General features: G+C 45.3%; 1 protein-coding gene across 1 annotated transcript in view; it reads right to left on the bottom strand.

Annotated features, from left to right (window-relative positions):
- The window catches only part of FAM3B (FAM3 metabolism regulating signaling molecule B), a 455,943-nt gene extending 432,369 nt beyond the window's left edge, over positions 1-23,574 (bottom strand). Inside the window, exon 1 of the mRNA XM_069636046.1 lies at positions 23,145-23,574. Coding sequence (XP_069492147.1) covers positions 23,145-23,172 — 28 coding nt within the window. The 5' untranslated portion in view covers positions 23,173-23,574. The remainder of the gene's footprint in view (positions 1-23,144) is intronic.
- Positions 23,575-27,646: the final 4,072 nt, after the last annotated feature.

Below are 27,646 nucleotides of genomic sequence, written 5' to 3' on the forward strand. Positions count from 1 at the left end.
GGACACCATAGTCGATTATCGAGAGAGAAAGGAACTTTGCATTATGTTCAAAACAGAATCCACATATACCCGGACTTTTCAGCTAATGTACAAACGCAAAGGAGATCCTATGAAGGGGTGAAGAGGCAGCTACGGATGCGCAACGTACCCTATGCCCTTATCTTCCCGGCGAAGATGAGAAAACAATATGGGGGGGGGGAGAGGTCACTTCTTCGAGAACCCCACAGAAGCCATGACATATGTGGAAGCCTCCATTCCGCTACTTCCTGGAAATCGAGCGGTTGACCAAAATGCAAGACCACAGCCGAGAGATGAGAGGCGAGACCCCACAAGCTGAAAGAATGATAGCCAGCTGCTAACCGCCCAAAGGAAGGAAAAACTCTGTAATATGGACGGTCTGAATGAAGACTTATGATTAACCGGGCAGTGAGCCTCCGTCGGGATAAGCCAGGTGCCTACAACGGGCGACCCTCAGGAAAGCTCCACCAGTTTAAGGAAATGAACATTACAGGGCAGCATTGTCAAGTTGGGGGAGATGATGTGGGTGGGAGACCAAAGTATCACAGGATGTTCAGCTACGTTGAGCAATGCGGGAATGGGCGGGGCGTGTTGAGGGTTTGGGACTCAGTTGGAGGAGTCCCAAAAGTTAAAAATCGGGGTGGCATTGCGGCACATGGAGCTCCCCTGAGTAAAGGCAAGACAAGAGACGCAACAAAGGTATACAGATATGGCTAATCCTATTGTGACGGCCCGATGGCCGAGACTAAAACTTCTCACATGGAACGTCCGTGGACTAAACAATCGGGCCAAGTTGAACAAGGTGGGAGCCTATGTTACTCAACACCATCCCCAGATAATCATGTTGCAAGAAACTCACACACCCAGAAAGTCAACACTGAGCTCTTGAAAGGGTGGGGTCAGCATAGATACTACACCAAATACTCTTCACAGGCAAGAGGAGTACTCATCCTGATCCACCCCTCCGTTGGGTTTCAATTTGGGAAAAGTAAAATAGACCTGCTGGGTCGCTATGTAATAGTGTGGGGCAGCATTGCTGGGGAAGAATTGATATTAATAAACACTTATGTTCCGAACGTGGACGACCCTGACTTTTACACAAAAGTGATGCAAGAGATAGGCTTCTCTGGAAGTGAGCAAATATTGTGGGGGGGGGTGGGGGACTTCAAGACCATTTTGGACACTACCCTAGACCGCTCCACCTCCAAGCACAGGAATCCCCTCAAAAACAGCTGGTATTCTGCAACATATGTTGCAACTAACACTAGTAGACTCCTGTAGAACACTACACCCCCATAAAAGACAGTTTTCATTTTACTCCTCGGTACATGACACCGAATCTCACATAGATTACTGGCTGGTGTCCGCATCTCTTATGAACCAAATCGACAATAGTGAAATACTTCCCCGTACCCCATCGGATCACTCCCCTATCCTTTTAGGCATGACACTAGGAAATTTAAAACCCCCGGTCAGAAGATGGAGAATGCCATCCTATATTCTTAAGGATCCTACAGCGGCAGAGGCACTACATACAGAGGTAGAATTCTTCCTTGAAACTAATAAAAACACAGTCAATAGTTCTGCAACTCTATGGGAGACATTTAGGGCATGGGGAGGGGGATCCTGATCTCCAAATCCACAGGGCTGTTGAAGGCGGTCAGGGTGGAGCTGGCGGAAATAGAGAAACGGTTGGGCGAGTTAGAAAGGCGATATACAGCCGCACATGAAGACAACATCCTGGCGGACATCAATAGTAACCTACAAGAATTCAACAGACTAGCTACCAGGGAACTGCTGTATATGGCTACTCCAGTCAGAGCACGCCAGTATGGCGAGGGGAACAGAGCGGGTCGCACCCTAGCCAACCTGTTGAAGGCCGAGAGACACCACACAACGATCTCCAGCATAGTAGTGGGGGACGGTATGGTAACCACATGTGAGGAGGGCATAAACAGAGAATTCTCCAAATTTTTACACATAACTGTATGCCAATCATGACCCGAAAACTCCCAATGACATTAGAGAATACTTACACAACATCAAGCTCCCGACGTTGCCAACAGAACATAGACTGTTGCTAGACCAGCCCCCAACGGCCGATGAGATAAAGGAAGCGATAAAATCGCTAGCCAACGGAAAGGCACCCGGCTCAGACGGACTGGGGGCTGAGTTATATAAGGAGCTCCATGAGGAGCTGACCCCGGTACTATTGTCCGTGTGGGAGGAGGCCTTGGAGTTAGGGACACTTCCAACGTCCATGAGAGAGGCCATAATAACGGTGCTCCTCAAGCCCAGGCGCCCGCCGAATGAGATGTCCTCGTACCGGCCCCTATCCCTTATAAACTGTGACGCCAAGGTATGTGTGAAGATTCTGGCCACGAGACTCCTACCCAACATGCCCGTGTTGGTGCATCCGGACCAATGCGAATTTATCCCCACCAGATCGACGGACCTGAATCTACGTAGGTTGTTCGGTATCATGGCCCAGATTAAGCAAGAAGCCCAGGCGGTGGCCGCATCTCTAGATGCCGAAAAGGCGTTTGATTCAGTGTCTTGTTCATACCTGTTCATGGTACTTGAGAAATTTAGACTAGGCCCATACTTCCTAAAATGTGTCAAGGTATTATACACTAACCCGGGAGCAAGGGTATTGACTAATCGCACCATGTCAGAATGGTTTGAGCTAGGAAGGGGTCCGAGACAGGGTTGCCCGTTCTCCCCTATACTGTTCGCCCTTACTATGGAACCAGTCGCAGCAGCAATTAGGGAACACCAGGGACAGAGGGGTATATGGATGTCAGGCCTGACCCAATCAATATCACTATATGCAGATGACGCCCTGTTATACATCCGAGAGCCAGACACACCTGGGGCCAGCAATGGAGACCGTGCATGAATTCGCAGAGTACTCGGGATACAAAACCAACCGCTCCAAATCTGAAATCTTTCCCCTAACCACTGCCACTAGATGTCCAAACACACGGCCTACAATGGTCCTCTGCTAAGATAAGATACCTGGGTGTTATTGTATCGGGAGACAGAGCATCCCCATTCGCGAACAACCATGACTCCCTATTGAACACGATTTCTATTAAACTCCGCTTCTGGGCCAAACTTCCCAATTCACTCATCGGCCGGGTCACTATATTGAAAATGGTTATTCTCCCCAAGCTGCTATTTATATTTACTAATATCCCGATATGGCCTGGTAGGTGGTTCTTTGATACTCTTAGATCCGTGGCTGTAGAGTTTGTCTGGTGCGAGGGGGGTGGTCAGAATGAAGTGGGAAAAAAATGGTGGAACCCTATAACAAAAGGTGGCATAGCAGCTCCAGACTTTGAATATACTACCTAGTGGCACAGGCCCAGTTTGTTAAACACTAGTATGATGAGCAGGATACATCACCCCACATTTGTTTAGAAAAACACGCTGCACGGCCAACCGATTTAAGGTCAGTCATCTTTAAAGGAAAACACAGAGATGAGTGTCCATTTGATGCAGTCAGCACAATAGTGCATGCATGGTCCAAGATACACCGTAGGCTCGGGCAGGAGACACCATACTACTCTGAGGCCCCGTTCTGGAACTTCCCCGGTATAGCAACCACATATGATCCGGATGTGCAAAAGACATGGGACCCGGAGGGAGAATTTAAAATCAAAGACATATTCCCTAACGGCAGATTTATAACATTGGAAGAGTTCAAAACAGGGATGGGAAGGGACCAATTGATATTACAATATCACAGAATGAGAATGGCATTTAAGGCTAGGTGGCCACTGTTCCCAGATGAGCCCCCACCACACCCGTGCCTGGAGGCTTTGTCAACCCAGTCGGGAAGCAGTGTCTCAGAGCTTTACACGGCTGTGCAGGCCAACACTCCAACAGTAAACACTATAAAGACCTCCTGGGAAACGGATCTGGGTACTACCATAACTGATAGTTCCTGGGAGAGATACTGTGAATTGACCAAGAGGGTGTCCATGAACACGGGCCTCCGGCTGATCCAATTTAAGGTGTTGAATAAGTTGCACTATACCCCCCAAAAAAATTGCTGAATTCACAAAAAAACAGTCCCGGCAGGTGTCAGACATGTGGGGCGGATCGGGCTGACTCGATCGACATGTACTGGAGCTGCCCACACATAGGTGTATTCTGGGGGGGGAGGTGGCGAAAATCCTGGAAGAAGTCAAAATAAAAAAACAAGTAAATGTCAGAAGAAGAGGAGAATGAAGGAGGTAATTGCAGAAGATGTTTTATGTGCAAAGCAAAAGGGGGGGATACCGTTGGGAGGGCGAGCAACACAGACTTTACCCGAAATCCTAATTTCTTTTACACACCGAAGTTTAAAAAAAACAATCCAAATTAGTAAAAGAGCAACAGCACTCCAGAAAACACCAAACGAACTAATTTAACAAAGATGCAGCATATTTGTTCAACATCAAAACACAGTTCTGCATTTTTTATTTTTAAAACACCACTATGTGAACAAAATAAATCCGATTTTTTGACTTGGGTAGAATTCGAATTCACTGAATCCTTCTCCCCTCATGATTGCTAGTCGCTGCCGGTACCTCTGCATTGCGCAGCCAGGGTCATATAAACCGTAGTTTGCTCTCTAGGACCAGTGATCGCCATGTACCAGTGGGAAAAGCATCAGAGTGCTGAGGAGAAAGAGGGATGCAGCGCAAGAGTGATGGGGTGGAGGAGTGGGACTAGGTAGCAAGGTGGTGCTGGGTGAAGGTTCAGGGGCCAAGACCCGCCATCGAAGGGCACAGAAGAAAACTGAATGGGGGTTGGGAGTGAGGATTAGAATGAGGCATTGGGTGATTGTGGGGGGATGTGTCCGAGGTGGTAGGGCATGGGGGTGAAACCCCCAAAGAGCAGGCAAGGGCAGCGGGGGAAATGACCAGGCAGATCGGGATTGAATTTGGTGGGAGGGGTCTGAAGAACTGCCATCTGGAGAGGGTGTGAAAGCCGTAGCTTTTTATTAAAATGATAAAATTATGCTGGGTAATTGTATATAAGAAAGAGCGGCGTGCTAAGTAGACCACCCCACCTTCAAGAAAGTTCCATGACAAAAGCATAGTGAACACCTGTGCCTTGCTCCATCAGTCTCCCGATATGCAGTTCCGGCTCTTCAATAGCGCAAAGCAGGGTTCTAAGGCCCCAGGTGGACCATTTGACAGCTGCCATGACTGCAGAGTCACGGCACACAGAAGTTGCATTTAAATCTGTAACTCTGAACCAAAAACCTAATAAATATGAAGAACTGTCCATCTGGTGGCAGGGTAATCTCCAATAAGACGTCTCTGGGTTTTAGTATGGTGACTAATCGTTCACATAATGATTAAAGCCATAGAGTTGGACCATCCTCACATCAACCCTGTGATCTGAGGTCAGCTATGGAAAGGCTATGTGGATTCTAGCCAGACAATAAGCAAGAAAGCTGCCTCTCTTTGACCCCTTGGGAGATTGAGTAACATCTCTTCAACCCTGGAAACTCCCATAAGGACTCCTCCTCTGAACGATGCTTCGAAGAGGCACGCCCATAACAAAAAGGCCAGCTTCACAACAGGCTGTTGCACATCAAAGGGCCTTTGAAGCTGCAGGCTTGGCAGGGTGCAGAGTTAGAACAGAGAGCAGAGGGGACTGAAGAAAGGCTTCCTCCATCTTGGTTTTGAGTGGGCTTTTTCTTTCCTGCCTCATCCACTTACTGCTGAGAAAAGTATTTTTGGGTATGGTGCAAGGAGGAAAAGCCACTTGTTTCCTTGAGAAGTTCTTACCTTTATAAGGAAGAGGTCTCCAAATCCTTCTTGGACTCCTTTGGCTATTTCAAGAAGAAAAAAAGAATACGTTTTTGTACCCTGTTGGGAGGGCCGTCCTTTCCAAAGTCTTCCAGTTCCAGAGTGTTACAAGGCAGAGGTAATCTCTGTCCTCCAGCCATCCTCAGAAACACTGGGGGAGACTTGCTCTTTGGCCAAGGCCTGCACTCTACCAGCTGCACTGGTACCCAAGCTCCTCACTGGAGATTAAGGGACTCCTGCAGGTGCTGCATAGCTCCCGTATCTAAGAGTGAAGATGATACAGATTCACCTTGTCCCCCATCCCCTGCATTGTTTCTCGTAGCATCAGAAGAAGCCAAGCAGATGTATTCTGCCGCTTGAAACGGGTCCTTCCACACACGTTGGCATTGTTAGAATGCCTTCGACATATCCTGACCAGTGGTACTGCTTTTGGCACTCTTCAAACCTTGAATCTATGTGTTGCTGTATCAAACCAGTTTGTTGCTGCATTGCACTAGCAGAGCATGTCACCTGTCCAGCTTGAATGAGACTTAGAACTGCCTCATCTTAAACAACACATAGAACCACCAGCATCATCTGCATCATCACCCCACCTCAACTGTTAAACAGACCCTGTTGGCCAACTCAAACGGCACCACGCGAATGTTGCATCGAACTGCAAGTAACACCCTCAATCCCGAATTGGCGTCTAGATCAGGATGAGTCATGCTTCTGAACCCAGATAGATCCACACACACAGTGCTGAGAAGCACTTGAATCGCTCAAGAACTGATTAAAGCACCTCTGTGAGGTTCAGCCCCAATGGTCCACTAGAGACACATAAGCCACTCTTTTGCACCTTTTTCTACCATGGCATATCTTTTTAAGTGACCTTGTTCAATTTATTGCCTTTTCACCTCTGCTACATCACCAAGAGGACTTGCTACATCTACATTCTGCATTTTCTGTTTTCTTTCCACAACATGGGTTTCAACTACTGTTTTTATGAAGTCAGTTATGTTGCATATTGGGGTGTTAAATTGTATATATTTTTATTTATTCAAAACGGCAAAAAGCAGGAGGCTTCAGCTTCCCGATTATTCGCGCCAAATACTAGAACACCATGCTCCAGGAGCTAGGATTGGACCCCTCACCCTGGTCATTCCGTAGAAGCCTCAAAACTTGACTATTCAGCCAAAACGCCTCTTAAACCACCACAGTCCTGGAGAACAGAACAGCAAAACTAACATAACGCATTGTCACATCCGTATGACCATTGTATAACTTGTGCATGCAAGGAATGTATGGTTGAAGCATTTTACACATGTAAGCCCTGTAACTTGACTAAGTATGTGTAATGTAACCGACTTCTTAATGATGAGTGCTCAGATGCCTGAGCCATAAACAACCCTGTGACGAAGACTGCAATGCAACCAACTCCTTAAGCAATATTTCTCATATGGCTGAGCCAACGTAACAGACAAGTATAATCGCCTAGATGCCCGAAGGCTAGACGCGCTCTATAAATGTAAACATAAATAAAACTTTGATTGGACATCTTTCATTTTGAACACTTGTACACTTGCTGTTTGGGTTGCTCTAAGAGTATAGCCTTCCATCAGCCCTTGTTACCACATAAGTCAAAGGAGATGCACAGGTCTTTACTGTACCCGTTTTTCATTATCATTTGATTAACTGTTGGTTTGTAGTAGTGCAAGGACTAAGTAGGATGTTAGCTAATAATCACTGTACTCCTTGAGTGCAGTAGGATGTCCTCAAAGTGTTTTGGGAGGTATTCAGCGGGTCACAGATTAAGAAAAGGAAATCGGCACACACACACAGATCAAATTAACAGCTTACAAGAAATGTCTCCATTAAATCCCAAAAGCAAGTGGCCTTAGACAGCTTCAAGAAAATACACTGCAAGTTAGCAACTGGTGGTTGGACACAATGGGCGGAGAAAAACAATGCAACCTGTGTGCTGGAGCCATTGCGACTTCATCCACCAGCAAGGAAACCCCAACCCCCTTTTAGATCCAATAAGGGCCGACTTGAAGTTGGTGTGTGGTTTGTTGCAGAAATCGGGGATTATCCATGAAGTCAGATCCATGTCACATGCATAGCAATTCAAGGGAAGCTGGGGGGGGGGGGGGGTACAGTGGGGGAGAGGGGGTCTATGGGGGTTTGTCTAAATAGTTGTAAAACTGTTTTTATTGTAGGGTTCAGCTGAGCTCAGTTTTGGTCGTAGAGTATTTTTGTTATGGACAGTGAGGTTTTCACATGATGGAGGAAACAGGAAGAATTTAAGATGTTGGGAGACGGGCAGGATGTCAAAGAGACTGCTCGGGGACTTTTAAGCAGGGGCAAGTTGGTGGAACACGGCCAAGAGAACATCAATGAAGGGTTGCAATGTTTTAAGGGGAAGAAAGAACAGGAGAAATGCTGTACTGGGATGTGGAAGAGAATGAGTAGTTTAGTAAGCCGTTAGGCCTAGCAAGTGAGGATTTGTGTACAGTGCCCCCCAATACACATTATGAGCAGGAAAAGTGTGATGGCAAAAAAGCTCGCAAACAAAACAAATGTGGTTTAATCATTGACATCATACCCAGTGACACTTACAACCGCCTATAAAAAAAACAAAAAAAAAACAAAAACACAAAAATGACATTTATCAGGAAACATTTTGAATACACCTCTGAAATTGAAATGTATCTTTAAACATGTTTACATTGAGGCTGTGCACGCGGATATCGAGGAAGCATGTCGCTTCTAATCAGACATGCCTTACTAAAGGTCCAAAAAGAACGCAGACCTCACACAAAGGAATTTGACACAGCTTCCGCAGCAGGATAAATGTGCACATGAAATTGTGGGTTCAATGATAAGCTCATGCGGACTGGGCAGACTATGCACTACAATCCTGGAACCAAAGCATATGTTCCATCTAGTCATCAGGACAGCTACTACATTCCAGTCATGTTCAAACAAAGCCTCCTGTTCGAAATTCCAGTGGGCCTGGTATTAATGGCTTCTCTAGAGTGCTGCTAGTGACTGGGTGTCAATAAACCACACAGTGACAGACAGAAACAAGGCAGGGGGTTGCAATTCGTTAGCCCCGCTACCAGGACACGTTCTTTGTTTCGAGGGATAAACAAATATTTTATAAACATTTTGTCCCCATGGTAAATAGACAGTAGGTAAAGCCTATATACGTTTTTTGGACTTGCAAAATATTTGCTTTGAATTATTGTATGGAAGCATCATAGCTACCAAGTGTGTGTTGGGAGAATTATATTACCAGAATGGGCGGGATAACCAAAGGTCTCTTCTTTTCAAAATTGCAATCACTCCTTTAAGGCTGGAATGCTGCTCAAAGTGCAGTTGCCCGTTAAATGCCTTGGACTGAAATCCGATCTTGGATGGCTACAGCATGAAAATGCCTCTTTTTTTAACCAAGAACACAAGTAAAGTTCTGGCCAATGCAAAGGACTTGCAGTGGGGGTGTTATAATACTGGAGGAAGTGGCTTTACTGCAAGCTAACAAGGAATGATAAACGTAGCTTTGGTCTGGGGTGACAATAGGTAGAGAAGGTGTCTAGACTTGTCATAGCTTAATGGCAGGGAGTAGATTATTCAGGTGGCGACAATTACACAATTATATTTTTGTGCATGTAAATGTGTTGACGTTTGCTTAGACTATTCATAAACCACCCGAGTTTCTCAATGAATTGCTCATGATCTAGTAGTAGTGGTCATGCTAAAACACTGCAGCAGATTAGTGTGATAACGTAAACCTTCTTTCTTCTTTGTGCAGACCCCACTCTCCTTCTGCTCTTTTGAGCCCACGACCAGAATTACATGTTCCCAGTTGCAGCACTAAGGATCAAACTGGCCAACATGGCCTTTAACTGCAATGTGCCTCTTCTGCACTCCTGCCACACCCACCAAAGTGGAACGAGAGAGAAGCCACACAATATTCTCCAACTGCATGGATGGTTTGATCTGGAAACTTCATTTAGTTATTTTGGTTAAAAAAATAATGTGTTGGTTCCATTTTTCTTAGCCTTAATCATTAATTGTGCTGTCCGAATCATAAATGCATTTACTTCACATCTGGCAGGCACTCATTTTTATTTTTACATATAAACCCACACACTTCCATTGACAAAGTTTTAGTTACAGCCAGACATGCTGTAGTGCATTAATTTCTAAGCATGCCTCTGCCTAGTATATTTCACTGTTATCAAATATAAAATAGCATGTTGTGTCTGTGCCATATTTCTTCTTTCTCATCGCCCATTTTATTTCAGCTATGACTTTTCTAGTCCTGTTCTCATTTCTTTATGTCTCCCATCCCCCACATTTGATTCTCCCGTATTTGCAACCCACACAATCGCGCCATCATTTTCTCTACTGACCTTCCTTCCTCCAACTCCATCTATTGGCCCCATTAAGCTTTCTCTGACTGGGATAAAAATAATTCCCTTCAACACTTTCCACCTCAACCTTAATTTTCTATGCATTTCTGAAACCAGGATTCCGCCTTCTGACAAGGATATCCCAGCTTCTTATTCTACAACTACCAGTTTCTCTCAATCCCCCTCCCACCAAGTCAGATGGTGGTACTGGCATTCTGTTTCATTAATTATTTACCCTCTCTAACACCTACCTCCACTCCCTACATTTCTCTCGTTGGAGCACCACTACCCTGCATTTATTAGACCTTACTCTTATAGCATTTCTCATAACTTACGACCCCTACCAGGGTCCTTGTCCTCCTTTTGTAATGATCTTTACACTTCCTGTAAGGGTGTGCCCTGAATATAAGGGTACCCCTAATTAGAAGTTTGTCCCTTAATTACGCCCACACCAGAATAAATACACCCCTCTAGGGAAGTAAGGCCAAGAGTCTAGCTTGCAAAGATAACACATTTAATCTTTACAGAAATGAGGATGGGAGCAAAGAACTCTGCAGCCTGAACAGTCTCTTCCTCACCCTCAAACATTCCTTTTTCCTGCAAACTGGTGCCAGGCAGGAGCTTTTATACTCATGACTTGCTGTAGTGGCAATGTTGGATATGGGCATGACTTTATCCCAACTCGTCCCGATTCCATAAAAGCGATGCTCCAGTCTTCCTTTCTTCATCATCAGCAATTTCTGTCAGGCAATACTACTTAACATAGTGCTACCTTACATAGACACACTGCAGGCCTGCAGGCTTTTACAAACCTTGAGGCCTAGCACCAGGAAAAACAAAACATTTATATAACTAATTTTCATTCATACTCCATTCATTCTACTTATATTTTTATCTGGTCATGTAATTTCTTTTAAACCTGGTTTTCATAATTCTGCATGTTGTGCATTACGCATGTTAAAATCCCCTTCCAGCATACATGGGCTTTTGACAGACAGCTGGCGAGCTACTTCGTGCTGCTCTGCCAGCATTAGTGAGGCAACACCGCATGAGCACGGCGATCCATTTTTAGCACATGCTGCATTCTTCCCGGCCGGCAGAGAGCCTGCTTCCATCGTGCTTTGAGATTCTTAGAACTGCATAGAATTTGACATTTACACATTTTTTTTAAACTTTATTTACACAACATCCATAACAAATCCCATTACAATTAGCATATATCAAATAACACATGGAAAAAAAAACATTTACAAAAGTATTCAGCTAATAGTTATTTGCATCTTATATTCAAATGATAACTGCCTTTTTTTAGTGCCTGTCCATGTCTGTGTATGTGATTATATTTGCATAAGAGAGCTCTCCCATTGCCCCCGTGCCTTGTAGTTCCTAGAAGCAGTCAAAAGAAGTCTTGCCTAATTCTAAAGTGCTTGGTGGTGCAGGAAGGCGCTAGCTCCTTCCCAACGTTCCTTATCGTTTCTTTTTTCTTGGTAACTTCAGTCTTCACCTCTCAATTACACAGGCATCCTGTCCCTTACTTCTTTTCCTTCAGTCTTATCCCGACACATTTTCGATTCCTCTCTTGATTTAATATTTTCTTCTATTTCTCCCCTGTCACCCATCTCATTCTTCTGACCACCCTCTCCTTACTCTCCCACCTTCTCCTTCCACCTTCTTCCCTCATCCTCCCAGCCATACTTGTCATGCTATTTCTCTCCTGCATGTAGTCTAGAAGAGCCTGGTTGGCTACCAGAAGCAACATGTGGCTCCCTAGGCCGACGGATGCCAAACAAAATACACCTATGTGAATGAAACGCTGCGAGTTTGGGACATTCTATAAATAAAGATTAAGAGACAATTATATGACATTTAAAGCAAATGGGATCATAAATAAAAGGCATTATTATATGTTTGCATCTGATGTGGAAGTTAGATTTGCGGAACGCTATGTATTAGCTCCTCATTCCCTCATAGTAGTTCATGGTCATTGGTTAAGATTAATTTCATTCTCTGTTATTGTTTTACTGTACAGAGCGTAGGCGTGATCACTTTATAAATAAATCATCAACCCACTAATGTGCTGGAGAGTTGCCTCACTTGGCTGCCAGAGCTCTAAAGAAAAGACTATGCCTTCACTGGCAGGTGTCTGGGTGGTATTGGCTCAATACCGGATTAAATGAAACCAAGCATACTGGGGAAGCGTTTCCTTACCAAGTAGGTATGGCTTGCCACTGAAGACATTGTTGCAGTAGTGTAATCCCCCCCCCATTGCACAAAGCCATACGAAATACCTGTTGAAGGTACAAACAAAACAAGTGGAAAGGTGAAGCTTTCTGCCCACAATATGGTGAAGAAGGCAAGGGAAAGAAATATGCTGCGTAATGTTGGCACTGGGCCCCCCAAGTCAGCTACGTGGAATATAAATATGCTAACGTAGGGCCCAAAATGTGTGACTAACAAAGGCATGTTAACTTGCACACACATTTAGGTGGTCTTCCTTCCCCGTCCAATTATTCCATGCTCGTGTCTGTAGACTGCTGTGCCCGCAGTAGCACTCCCCTTCAAACTTCTGGCTTCGCTTCTGTGGTCCGTTCACTTCTGCTTCAGTCTGAGCCTTCTGTGTCTGGCTGTGCTGCTTTCAAACCTCAGGCGCCTTCACTGCTTCTTCTATCTACCTTTCCAGCCTCCTGGCTTGTCCACATCTATCTGTTCAACCCTTTCGCCTCCTTTTTCATGGTGCATTGCCATCATTGCTGCTGCCGGCCCCCTTCAATCTCGAATTTTGTCATGCCTGTCACGGCAGCTTTGTTTATGCCTGCCCTGGTCCATACCTCCTGCTCGACCCTTGGGCCTTTATCCTCTGCCTCCCATGAGTACAGAGCCGTTTCTATCGTCCTCTTTGTTATACTAAGCTCCTAAGGCTGGCCTTCACTGGCATGAAGCACATTTTTGCTTTTCGGGTATTAATTAATCTGCCCACCTCACAGACTAATCTTTTCTTTTGTTGAGGCTCTCATGGTCCACACTTCCACTGCCCTCCTCTCCCAATTTACATCCCCACCTCCCCTTCATATTTCGTCTCAGTCTCTTAGCTTACATTTAGGGGGGGGGGGTCCCACCGCTTCCCAACTGTAACCCTCTTTCCAAACCTACCTCAAGCTCTTCCAAGGTATTGACCCTCCCGACATCCAGGCCTTCTCTTGCCCTCTCCATGCTCTTCTTTATGTTTGGTGTTCTACCCTCCTCCTTATCCACAACCTCAAACACCACACTTCTGCCCAAGTCCTCTAATTGCTTCATGCTTGCTGTGATCTCTGTGCTCTCATCTTCCGAGAACCCCCGTTACTGCTTTGTAGCCCTATAGTGCTTAACTGTGTCATGATGCTATCCACTCTTCCCTTGTCCTGTTATCGCCCTACCACTCTACCTCCTCCCACTGTTTACCAACCTTCTCACATCTTCCCAAACTGCGCCATTATTCTTTCCTGTTATCCACCATAAATCTGCAACAAGAAAATCTGCAACCAAGGTTTAAACTAAATCCATGCCTTCCTATTGCCCGTTCCTATAATATTTTTTCTCCTAAAGAACGGCCAGATATCCTTACTTATTTCCATGACCCTTTTGCACGAGAAGTGTAGATGTGCAGCACAATTGCGCCCATTGGATACTTTAAAATGAATGTGTGGTTATAAAACGATGGACCATCAAGAACAACTCATCTTAGTATCTTAAATGTGTCAAATGTCTACAAGAATGGGACCACCGTGGCCCAGGATGGCCATAAAACATATTGCTTTTTAACTCTTTTCACCCGATCATGTCTCAGCTCTCTACATAATCGTCCTCCTTCGCCCTCCCACTTGGCTCTTCTCCCCCTACTCTCTAATCATCCCCCACTGTGCCCTTCGCCCTTCCTTGAGAAATGTCCCTTAAAACCAACTCAACTGGAGCATTGCCTCCCTCAATTCCAGCTCTGCCATCAAGCAAGCAGTTGACATAAATGGCCTTGTGCAGGATCAAGAGCTTGACTGTTTAGCACTGTGTGAGATATAGTTCTCTAATAATTATGAACTCTTGCTGAGAATCTCCTTTCTGATGTGTGTAAGATGCAGGTTTACAATGAACTATAAACTAAAGAAGCTGTGGCTTTTTGAATTGATATTTCCTTCCTCCATTGCCATCTACTATGATCCCCACCATTGGAACCACATTCTTGAAACTCTCTAAATGTTTCATTAATTCCAACACCTCCATCACTTTCATCATGATGTACAGTCCTCCCGGTGATCACAAATGCTTCTTGGACAAATGGGCCGATTACATTGGATTCTTGTAAACGCATCCTCTGGCATGCTGTGCAACTCTGAACATTAAGATTTGGCTGTTGGACCCCATTGGAGGAGTGGGGGGCAAACACTGTAGATGCCATCTTGTACTCCATTCACATATCGAATATCAAGGTTAGCCCTATTCCTGGGTCCGAAAACCATTTCTTACAATTTCACCATGCTAAAAGGTGTATGCTACACCTTATGTCCATGAAGCAGCCGAGTGGCGGTAGAGTGGTGTAAGGAACTCATGGTGGCAACAGTAAAGACAAAACACAAGTGATCACAATTCAAGGGTGTTTGTTAAACTGTTTAATGGGTGAGAAAAAGGCCTAATCTAAACCTAAGTCTAAGATGGGAGCAAGCTGTGACCATCAAATAATAATAATACAGTCCTAGTGGAGTCTAGTCAAATAAAAAGAGCCTATACTTAAAGAAACCTATTGCCAATCCTTACAACTAAGCTAGAAGATAGTGTGGGATATGTTTACAAGAAAAGAAAGAAGTGTTCACCAAATGATAAGTCAGGATGGTAGGGCTGAGGTCTCCATTCCCCAAGTTTTTAGTAAGGGACAAGGCAGGACCTTTGAGCACAGCACACTGCTGGGCCTCGCCAGTGCAAGGTTACAGCTCCTTTCAACGATGCCATGACCTTTTGAGGCCAAGTCCCTTTCCTGCAAAGGTCTCTTGCCTTAAAAGGCTGGCTGAACCAAAAACAAAAAAAGTTCCTTTGATTATCTTTCCCATTGGGCGATTGCACTTCGCCCCTTTGAATCACCCTTAACGGGCTTTGATCCCTCTTACAATGTTGGCCTCCCTCAATCAGGCTCACTACGGCCTTTCATTCAAAAGTCTCAATGTCTTTGTAAACAGCTACCCATTGTGAACATCCCTCAGCCGGGTTCACACTTGTTGTCACAATGTTCATGGGTATATCATTGTTTACCCTCAATTTGCAGGCATCCCTCTGTCGGTTCACGTTTGCCAGTTTCACAGTTCAATCAGTTTTCTCCAGCGTGTCAGACTTAAAAGTGCACAAGGTGGTTTTGCTTGACCCTCGTAGGACCACTTTAACACTTCACACATGTCTCTTGGCTTTTGTAGTCTCAACAAAACAACACAATGAACTGGGGTTTCTTTAAAGTTCAATTTACACAAGTTGTGTGTTCTATAAGGCTGTCGCCTGCAACCCCTGGTCCAGCACAGTTCGGTTCCTATCCGTCTTCTTGAACTGAACGCTTGGAGTTCCTTGTCTTGGGAGTCAAGGACGGCACCACGGTGGCAAGCGTTTCTCCCCGCTTCGGTTATCAGCACCAGAGTGCCCTGTGGGCCATTGACACCTGTCACACCACACGCCAGCTAGACTTCCCGGTCTCATCATTTCCCTTTCGGAGGCTTTGCGGGTCCAAGTTGTAAAGGGCAAGGGCAATTCTCTCCTCGTCGTCCCTCCTGGTCTCTCCGGCTTTTGAACTGCCGGTCCGGAATAGCTGCTTCCTCGCACATTCAGCCTAGCTCCAAGCATGCTTTAGTGCTCTGCCTTTTATCCCTGTGGGGGGAAGGGAAAGGGCCGTCAGGTGTGCAATGTTATTGGCAAGTGTCTGACTCTGCCTGACCCTTGCGTTGGGACATGTTAGGTAAACGGCTCTGGTGTTAGTCCGTTGTCTGTGATGGTGTAGGAAAGTGTTTGTGTTGGGAAAGGGGGGGTAGAACTTCTGAATATCCTACAGGGTAAGATGGGGAAAAGGTGTTATAGGGAAGTGGGTACTGCGTCTCACCCGTCTGTGTCCCACTCCCACTCCCCGAGGAACCCTCATGCAGGTGATCCTCCCACACTAGACCACCCCCAGGAACTGGATCCAATAGCGATGGCTGTGTCCTGGCCACCGGGATGACAGATCCCTGGGGACTAGCGGGTGAGACACCTTCAGGTTTCTCAGTGGTCATTCGTGGTCCCGTTTCCCCGTGCAACAGTCTGTCTACAGTGACCATAGCTGGAGGAGGTGCTCGTTTGCTTTGCAGTTCTGCAAGGATACTTAACCAGCTTCAGTGCAGGGAGTGCTGCGTGATAGCCGAGTGGTCATTCATGGTCTGTCAGGGACTGGCACTACCAGAGAAGCCACTCCACTTAGCCCCCAGATGCAGCAAGACTGGTAAGCCTGAAGTACAGATTTCTGTGGCTGCACCTTACTGCTCCCAGTCTATCTGCTAGCTACATGTAAACTTCAAGCGAGACGTATTAGTTTTTATCCATTCTCATCTCCCACAGTTTCTATTTATCTGCCATCGTGCTAATTCGTTACATCGCGTTTAGAAAAAGAGCAGCTAGAGAGCACTTTGAAGTCTTTGTATTTCCTCACTGGTTCCCGTGGATTGATGCAGTGAGGCTATTCGAAGCAGACTATAAACGCGGTCCCCGACAGTGTTGAAGCCTGCTGCAATTGATGCATCAGCTGTACTTCCGTGACGTAAGGAGGCATTCTAATTCTGGGTAATTGTGATAAAGACTGTTGAGGAAAGCGGCTGTGTGCATGGTAATTATTTGTTGGTTTTCCTGTGATAGGGACTCTAGTAGCTGGTACAAATCTACCATGCCCCATGAACAAATCACCCATTATTATGATGATCTTTACTAAGTGGTGCCGAAAAGAATGTAACATTTACACCAGAAGGGTAGAAGTGGAAAGACAGCTAGAACAACATTAGCTATGCAAGTTATTGAGCCAGACGCTTCGGCCTCAAGTTCAGCTCCTAGCATACAGCGGTTACCTTCAAATGTACCCATAATTCAAGAGGCATCCAAAATCACCAAGTTTTTCAAAGTATCTTTAAGAAATGTTATTCCTGATACCACATTACATGCACCTGACCAGGAAACTTATCTTGGGCCTAATTCCTTACTCAAACTTTGTATATCTTTGCAGACTGAGGTCCAGCAGGTACCATGCTCAATCAGCTCTAAAGTATCTACCATTATCAGTACAGAAGACAATATGCGAAGTGACATGGCAGTCATGGTGGACCCCAGCCAAAGATCTCTTGCTCCTTTTGGTTAACAGGGTTAATCGAGGACTGTTTGTGAGGCTGAAAGTCAGAGCCTTCTGAAGGATTCTTTGGACGACCTGGATGGACATAATGGCTCGATTGCTATGGATGAGAATGAAGCCCCTACAGTACAGAATGAAGCCATTAACCTTGCCCTGAAACTGTTGTTGAAACTCTGCAATTTCATCTCCAGTGAGACCCAGAAACAAATGTACCTCCTGGAACAGATATCGTTAAGTGCTACTACCAATATGGCTGATATAAAACTTTGCCTACTGAGAACGCTTTGAAAAGTGCGTCCTCTTGAACAAAAGACATAGCAACCACAGCCCCTGCGGTGACAGTGGTTGTTAGGGAAAACGATCATTCTGAGTAAGCCAACCTTTGTCGAATCCCCTAATGCTTTGGAAGAGGAAGTCGCAGTATCTGAACCCAATTATGATGCGGTTATATTAAGATAAGAGATTCTCAGGAGACAGAAGTGTGTATCTAGCTGTACATCCAAGGCCAGCCCATCTCAGAAGAAGGCAGCCAGAAAATCAAGACAACCTAACAATAAGGAGGGCATTCTAAACTTGTGGTTGATAACACAGTCTATTAAAGCTCAGCGGAAAACAGTTCATGAAAATGAGGGGTATCCCCATTAGGAAGATGTAACCATTCATTCAAACATTCTTTAGGACAATTCTGTTGAAATTACCATAATAGAGCCTCCCTTCACATGGGAGGTGGAAAGAGGTGTTGGCAAATCAGCAACTAACTGTGTAAACTCCATTACCACGCATACAGAGCATAGTCCCTATCGCCTACCCCCTACCTCCTCCATTTTCCAGACTATTTGAGGATGGTCATCTGCCTAGAAATTGGTGTGTACTAGTAGATATTTTTGGACACCTACTTTCTTTTAGAGTGTCACAGAGCAGTGATCTGGAATATGTCAGGTAAGGGTTAACCATATGGAGGAATATTGACCCTTTGTTCTTATTCTGTAGTGGCAAGGGAAACTGATATAGCCAATGATATCCCCAATTCTTTGCTGATAGATGTTGAATTTCATTATAATCATCACGTATTAAATTTATACGATGCTCCTGGGGGAACTTCACTGAAGAAATCCAAATGGTGATTCATGAATGTATCATTTCAGATGCTACAAATTACCAGGCCATGGATCTTATTATTGGAGGGGACTTCAATTTTTCCTTTATTAATTACCCAAGTCAACGAAAGGGGTGAGGTACTGGTATTGGCACAAGATTAAAAGCATTACAAATCAAGTTGCTCAGCACGTTTGTGGTCTGTATGTTGTTTTGACTTTGGGCTTTAAAGGTTTAATGGTTCCATGAATGGCGATGTTCCAGCTGCTAAGACCTGGCATAATGGTGTTTCGCAATCGATCATCGATTTGTTTTATGGAAGTATCACCTTGTACAATAATGCTCACGACATGCCTGTAAGTCATTCTGGTGCCAATGATCATGCCATATTGAAAATTAAAGATAAATATACTGCTCACCAAACTCCTGAATTTAGACAGGTGAGGGGAAAGTTAATAATTCCCAGAATAGAATAGGATAGGTCAGACAGAAATATTGACGCAATTACGAGATGAGCAGTCTTGATGCAGTACAAAAAAAAGTTAGTTCCCCTAACCAAATTATAGGAGTACATTCGTATGATCACTAATCACTTCCTGTGTAGAGGGCATGGTACTTTATCTAGGCTGGGATGTACACATGCTCATCATTACGATAAATTGATGATCCTTAAAAAAAATTAGGACATTAAAAAGGCGAAAAACCTCTAACGATAACCTGCATAAACACCCCCAAATCAGGAAACTTAAAAATTCCTATCACTCTTGGCTAAAGTGTTATCACCTCTGTTGTCGTACAACTGTTTGGAAAGACTTGTATGAAGTCATTCGTAAACAGGATACAAAACACTTGTGGCTATTATTTAACAACCAAAGGTCACAGCCACAGTCCCTTATCGCTAATTCAATGGGCATTAAAACCTGTGAATTTGTAACGCTCACCTGGTATCCACGGGGACGTCACTCAGCCTGTTCTGACCTCTTATGACCTCGAACCCTTCCCTAGAGGCTACTCGACTGGAGACTGGGCCTGAAACACAGGATTGGTAGAGTTTAACTCCCTATTGTCTCTGTGTGCTTGAACCCTTTCTTCCCCGGGGTCCAACCCTTCCCTTTGATCCACAGCTCACCTTGTTTTCGTGGATAGTGTGCTCTCCGTCCTGCTTTCAGCGCAGGGGCGCGTTGATTGATGCGGGCTCATTGCTGCCTAGTTACTTCACTGGCAAGAGTCCGACAGGTAAGTATAATGAGTCTTTTAAACAGTTCTCTAACTTCGTTCCTTTCCTTCCTTAGATGATGGCCAGAGTCCGAGGATGGCGGCGTGCTTCTGAGATGAGTAGCGCTGAAGGTGAGTGAGAGCACGATGCACCCCTTTCGTATTTGTATTGAACTGAGTTCTTTTTCTGTGTCTTTTAGGTGTCGCAACATTTTCAGCGTGGATGCCGGTTATGAAGAACAAATGCGGTGAGTAAGCACGGTATGCAGCGCCTCTAGATGTTTCCACGCTAACCTGGAGTGTCTTTTCCCTCTTGCAGATGGATGAGAAGTTCCGGAGACAGAGTTCCCCCAGGGTGGCTGGGATGTAAGCGTTTGAAGCTCGTACAGTCTTTAAAAATAAGCGAAGATTTGCAGAATGCTTACTAATGCCTTTTTTGTGTTCTTTTCCCATTTCCTTAGGAAGCGGCGTGCCGGGATGGGAATGACACCGCCGAAAATGCCCGCAGAACAGAAGGAGCGATGAATGATGGGCAGAAGCGCTGCAAGGTAAGGCTGTTCCTAACAGTGTTCTTGTTCTTTCAGGAGCTGAGCGCAGAAGAAAGATGCAGGCCTACTGGAGACCGATCCGAACACGGCGAGTGTCACGCTGCAGGTGCAGAAAGCCGGAGGAGCCTGAGAAACTTAGAAAGAAAAACCGCAGCGTTTTCAAACACAATAACGTTGTATTTATGTTTGCGGTCGCTTCAAAAGCTACCGCAAACATAAAGCTGCGGTTTTATTTCTAAGTTTTCCGGGCTCCTCCAGCCCAGAAAACTTAGAAATAAAACCGCAGCTAGTGTTTATTTTTATTTTAAAAAATAGCACTTACCGAGATGCAGCTGCAACTTTTCTGCCTGTAGTCTCCGGACTCCGTCCTCCGCGTACAGCACCAATGAGGGAAAAGCCACACAGTGGTAGCTTTTGTTTACTACAGCTGGCTGGCTTTTCCTTCATTAGTGCCGCAAAAGCCAAAGCGAGCACAGCGGCGGGCATCCATTTCACAAAATGGATGCCCCCATGTGCTATCTTTGAGCTTGAATTGCTCAAAATTTTACATAAGCCAATCTTTTTTTTATGTTGCCTATCTATTTTTGAAATAAAAAGTTTTGGGCGAACCATTCCTTTCACAGGCATTGCCACATCACACCCGATTTAGGCCTTAAAGTAACATTTTTTAATGGAAAATTCCCCTGTTGGCGCCCTTTTGTAAGAATGAGCTAGCTCATCCAGTAGGGAAGTGCTACATATGGGGGCTAGGAACTAGAAAATATCCTGACACAAATTCTACTTCTACATGGCATGCAAACTTTAACATGTCATTATGCAGGATCTATTATGCTTTCAGAGTCTTCTAGATGTGTACTAATGCTTCTTTACAAAAACAAAGTTAATGTCGCATAGGAATACTTGTCTATCATCAACTGGCCTGGAGAGCCAAAAGTAACTTCCTGCCCTCTACACTTCCTTTAACACAACGCGCTTCGGTATGAGGTAACCAAGCAAATGCAGCTAGTCAAAGATAGGGATTTAAACCCTTAAAGCAGTCTTGGTTTGCTCCAATCATGTGTGGCTTTTTGCCCACCCCTTCTTGGATTCACTTTTGTACCATGCATAAGGGTGAATAAATTTGAACCTCTTTTGGGAGAGCTGATCTTTCCCAAGTTCTCAGCCATATCGGTGAATGAGTGCTCCAAGACCCACTCTCATGGAACCTTGGTGCTGGCTCCTGCTGAGGCCGAAGGGCAATTACAATTACAACCACATTGCTGCAAACCTCCCTAGGCTGTAAGAGCAGAGACTGGGGGGACTCACTTGTGCTAGAGCCCCTGCAGAGGGTCTCACAGCATCCCGAGAGCCAGGACCCCTGTTTTAACCACATTCAACAGATCGAATTTGAGTCGTGTTCAAAACCAGAAGGACCAGTTAGTGCTACCTTTGGAACTCATTTGATCTTTGAATGACCATACTCGCATCATCGAACAGGCTTGACAATGCATTGCTGCAGCAGAGCAACCGTCACTCCAGCTGTTTCACCTTTTGGGGCCCTAGAGACTGAGGATCAAATCCTTTTTGCTCCTTTTTCCTGCAAGATATATCCTTTTGATCTCCTTGTTGTATTTCTTGCCTGATTGGATACGAAACAAAGAAAACAGAGTGCTTTCATCAATCCTTTCTCAGTCTTCCTTTAGAGGGGGGGGGCTTTTGATAGTGTTTTTGAAAATTGTGTACAACTGATCTGTGTAATTAAACTATGTAATTTTATCAAACCTTGGTTAAACATTCTTGAATTGTTGTACTATTGCTGTTTGCAACACTGAAAATCCCTAAACCGACCAATGAATATTTGTGTGTGCACTTGTTCTTAACCGACAGTGGGCAGTTGCCCGGCATGTTAACAGACAGTTTAGACATTTTTCCAGCAAAGGAGCCATGTTGTTCCTTGCGCCACTATACCCTTCAGTTTACCACTATTTTAATCTTTCGGCAAAAGGGTCAAGTGTGGATGTAACGCGCACACATAGTCTCATTAATATATGAGAGAACACCGTTTACTTGCAGAATGCAATACATGGATTACTAAAAATCAGTTAAAACTGTTCAGTGTATTATTAAAAATACAGCATGTATTTAAGGCGACTCTATGGTTTGCCCATTTACTCCAGGCTTAAGTACTAATCTGTTACATAAAACATCCATGTGCTAGGTACGCCCAATATGGGATGAAACATGCCCCTCTCCTGTAATGTGTACTTGGGTGGGCCAGTTTAAAATATATATGTTTAAATAACTAAGGGAATGGGGGCGCTTATTTTCAATATGAATATTTTGCTGGGACAATTATAAAATGCTATACGGGATAAGGTGCAAAACAAATTATAAATCAATAACTAAAAATGTCACAGAATGCACAGGAACGAAATTAGGCCCCGACCACTGCAATGTACCCCCAACAGAATCAGCATGCGCGGCGTAAACACAACTGCAGTACTGTCCCGTTGCCCTCGCACCCCATGCAATGCAATCCCCTCATCTCCAAGACGACCAACTTCGCAAGAAGTGCCACGGTGCTTACTTAATAGCACCACTGCTGAACAGCGCATGTGGGAAGGCGCAGGTTAGCAAACATGCTGCACGACGCACACACAAGTTGAAAGACTGTCCTTTTATGACTGCCGTCATATTTCCATGTACTTACTTGCAGAGGGAAAACGAAAGCAGACCATGTTTTCTGACCAAGCGCACAGCTCTGGGGTCTCAGTGAAGCGGACTCCCTCCCTTGGCAGGCCCCTGAAGCACCGCTCTCAGATGGGCAGCAGCTCTCTCTCGCTCGCTCGCTCGGGTAAGGAAGGAGCGGGACGGGGTGTGCTCTTTGGCCAGGGGCTGTCGCGAGCAGGTCACTTCCTTGTTCCTCCGTGTGCGCGAGTGATTTGCCTCACCCAGCAACCTTGCCTTGTTCGCCCGGTCCTTTGCTTAGTCCCCTGGAAGCAGAGCATTAGTAGCACACCCATGCTCGCCCCAGCTGCGCACGCCCTGCTGCGCAACGGTTACCGCGCCCTCTCTGTGCAGGTGGCACAGGAAAAACCTGCTGGTCCACCGCTCTCTCGTCCTGCTCGCCCACCCGAACTGTTGTCCCGCGCATTCCTCTCATGTTTACCTTCTCTGACAGGAAGGCAGAGGGCGTCCAGTCGTGCGGAGCACAGTTTACACGTGTTCACGGCAGGTTAAAAGACCGATTTTTAGTTTTTGTGCAACACATTGATTCATGACCCCCTCCCCCCCTTTTATAGCCTCCAATGCATTTACTCCTTTTGTTTTCCTTTTTTGTCTGATTTAAAAATATATTATGCTCATGGTATTTCAATGGCAATTCTATGGCATGACAGGAGGCTTCACATTATGCATAACAATATTTACTTCTGAACCACAGCAGCAAAGAAACAACTTTTACAAACAAAAAGTTTCAAGAACAGAACTAAATAGTGTTCAATGTCAATGTAAGGGGGGACTCCCAGATCCATCATGGAGGACAGGTCATGCCCTGCAGGAGACCAATGAGCAGGGACCATCCTCTATATATGTCCTTTACTCTAATCGCAACTCCTCTTTCTTTGCTGCTGACACCACAGCTAAGTCACTCCTTCTAGTTGTGCATTTTGTGTATTATATTATATAATGTTATGTTATAGAGTGTTGTTTACAGTAAATGGCTACTGGGTTCTCTATCAAAAATGGTTATGTGCTGCTGCCACTTTATTATAAGTGGGTTTCTTTCCCTTTTGTGCATTTAACCAACGCGCGTGGGACTGTCAGAAGCTCTGGCTTCAGGCCCAATGCGTGTGGGTTTGAGCGCTCTAGTGGTGCTGCTGGCTCCAGATCTACACGCGCGGGTCTAATGGAAGCTTTCGCTTCAGACCCGACACGTGTGGACCTGTTGGGCGGCACCGATTGGCCCGCTCGCTCCGTGCCCTCCGTGTGGGTGGGCCTGTGTGTGAGCCCTGGTCGGCCCGCCTGCTACATGTCGCGTGTGCGTCTACTTTGTTTACAGTTTGATTTTGTGGCAGTTGGACCTGCCCACTCCTTCCCTAACGCACGCAGGGCAATTGGAAGCATTTGCTTCAGGCCTGTCATGCATGGGGGATTTTTATTATATATATATATATATATGTGTGTTTTATTATATATATTATATTTTTATATTTAACTAGTTTAATATACTTTGGGTATATATATATATATATCATTTTCTCATATATGTATATAGCATACATGCCAGCCCTCCCTAAAATAACACTGACCCCAATGCGTTCCTATGGGGAAATGCGAGTCTCCCGATTTTCCCTGGGGAAATCTCCCTCCCAGGAGTGTCGGAATGTTGGCATGGATGATTTAGGTCATGGTTTCCACCCCTGCCCCAAGTGCAAGCCTTTTAGAGGCTTTTGCTTCGGGGCGGGGGGGGGGGGTTTCCAATCAGTATGTTGGGAGGATAGCTTAGCGGCTACGTACCTGCCTTGGAAGCAAGACGACACTGACCACACAGGTCGATCCTGGGTCCTCGCTTAGAAACCTATGGATATTAAGCGTGTTATAAATCACATTGACTTATATTTTAGATTTGGCACCGCTAGTTCGCCTTGTAATAGACGTACCGTGGCCTGCTCAGCTTCAGGCTTTGCCTGTATTATGGTACGAGGTTACCCCTCGTGTGTTGCTCGGTGCCACACCCTGCTAGGGTGAGCAGCTTGGATGTGCACTGGCGCAGTATGTTTTCCTCTGTTACAGCGATAATAGGAGCCGTTTGTTAAAGGGATTTAACCCTTACCTGTTGGGTTTGCGGTTATACTGAGTGCAAATGATGGAATTTTCATTTGATTTCCTTCTAATAAAAGGAGAAGGTTATTATAAACACATTTGGGAGCCCTACCTGCCTACCCAGCCATTTGTACCACAGACAGTCCTCACTGGACACTGCTTGGTCAAAACCTTTTTTCTTTGCAAACTCCCTGTAGGTTAGTATTCAATTAGGTACAGGACAACTTAGTCTGTCCACTTCCTTTAGTAATACTTCCCCTCCTCCCCCCCCACCCCTCCCAGGGCAAAGGGGTCCCGAAAGTGAGTTGAACAAGTTCTGACAATCCTACCCTGTTCCTCATTGGTTTTGATAGCTGCTTCCGCAGTCTATATTTTCTTCTTCTGATAGTTCAGAAGACTGGGATCGGCCTCCAAGGAGGCACAGGAGAAACTTAGGTCTCCCATTTTTTAATTGCTTCTCGTTGCTAGGGGGGTTATACATTGTTCATCCTTCTTTCTTAATAATTGGCCCTCTTTCCAGGTATCGACCACTGCATGGAATCCCTTTGGTCCCAAACAAAGGGACACACCTCAAAAAAGAGGGTGGATAAGTTCTGGAGGAGTGGTCAAGGCAGGTTATTGTAGGTGTGGGATCCGGTCACCTGGACTTTTGGAACTGGCTGATTGCCTGTTGAGGTGCAAGTCCTGCGGGACTGGTTTTGGAAACAGTTTGCCTGCTCGGCATCACTAGCGCCTACATTTCTACAGAATGGCGTAAATCCTTTTTCCTGTGACTTCATCCCACATTGCCATTAGGTAAGGTTATGATTGTTCAGAGCTTTACCCCTCAGGGGAATAGAGCCTGCTCCTTTGGCTGTTTCCCCTAGAGCTCTAGCCATTTCCGGCAAGGCGCATCAAGAGGAGCGCACAATTACTCCTCTACTCAAGGAGTAAAAACACAGTTTTATCCTAAAAGGAGTTTCGGCTCCATTGGAGGGGGCGTGCCGGCAGGGGTCCTGCTAGATCTACGGTACCTTCAGTAAGGTCTCATGTGCTAGGGTTTTTTTTCTGTTTGTCCATTTTCCTTGCGTCTCCCCCTAGTGTCCAATAAGCGTAAGCAGGTTTTCAATAAATGCTGGAGGTCAGTGACCTCATCTTTGAAAGGACGGTGGTACCAGCGTCCTTCTCACCTTCTCATTTTCTGGGCACGATAGCTCTGGTCCCATTTCCTGAGGGAGAGTGGGTTCGCCCAATCATTAACTTACAAGTTCTGGCATCTTTTGGGTAGTCTATCATTACTTCAAAATGAAAGGGTTTGTTCTACTCATTGACTCCTTTTCTCCCGGCGGATTGGTTGATTTAGTTGGACCTCAGAGATGACTACCGGGTCCCTGGGATATTTCCTCCTCATCAGGAGTTTTGTCTTCAGTTCCACTGCGGGGCTCACATTTCCCAATGTCCTTCCCTTCAGTTTGACCTCCTTTTTCGTCAACCACTACTGCTTCAGCAGGGTTTTGACGATGGTGATGTTTCTCCTCAGGTCCTAGGGATTTGTATCATTCTTCTTGAAATAGTTAGCGGTGTCCCTGCTACAGTCATGGGTTTTTGTTTTATTAGAAGTACGAAAGGTTTAAGCAGTTTGATTAAATCATCTTCCCCTCCCCCTTACAGGGCATTATAACGCCCCAAGACCAAATGTCTTCGCAAGAGTCGGTCTTCCTCGCGTTTAGGGTTCTGTTCCCCGAGGTCAAATTGGAGCTCCTTTAGTGGCTCAGACTCATGGATGCCTAGATTGCCAGGGTGTTTTTCAGTCCCCTACACGGAGGTCTTTCAGGATTTTGATACCACCAGACTGGGCTGGGTGCCAAGATAGGATAAGTTTCCACAGGCAACAGTAGTCAATTGAGCTTAGCAACTGCACGTCAGCCGCCTGGAACTGTTAACGTGCTCTCTTGCAGTCATGAGCTTTCTCTAGGATCAATGACATTTTTGTGTATTTTTTCGGAGCGGCAATGTTTTGCTGTGCTATACATCAATCATTTGGGGGTTGGGGGGTAGTCCCAGGGTCCTAGCGGATTTAACAAGCACAATTGTTTTTTTTCTGTTTGCATTGGGACATGTTGTTGAAAGCGGAGTATTATCCAAGAGTGAATATATATGTTATGATATGGGTTTTTTCCAGAATTCTCCGGGGCAGGAGCAACTGGATGTGGGTCAGGACTCTCTCTTTGACAAGATTTGGTGTCTTTGGGTTCTGTTTAAGTGATTATTTTGCCTCGTGATGTATATGCTAAGTTATCCCGGCTCTACATTTGGAGTAGGGATCCCAGTGCACTGCCTTCCAACTTTTTCCTCCAGGATTGGTTGAGTTCCCTCCTTTTCGTATGCGTTTCTCCTTTGCCTTGATAG

Source organism: Ambystoma mexicanum, chromosome 7p, assembly GCF_040938575.1.
Source record: "Ambystoma mexicanum isolate Mex_15411 chromosome 7p, UKY_AmexF1_1, whole genome shotgun sequence".
Lineage (NCBI taxonomy): Eukaryota > Metazoa > Chordata > Amphibia > Caudata > Ambystomatidae > Ambystoma > Ambystoma mexicanum.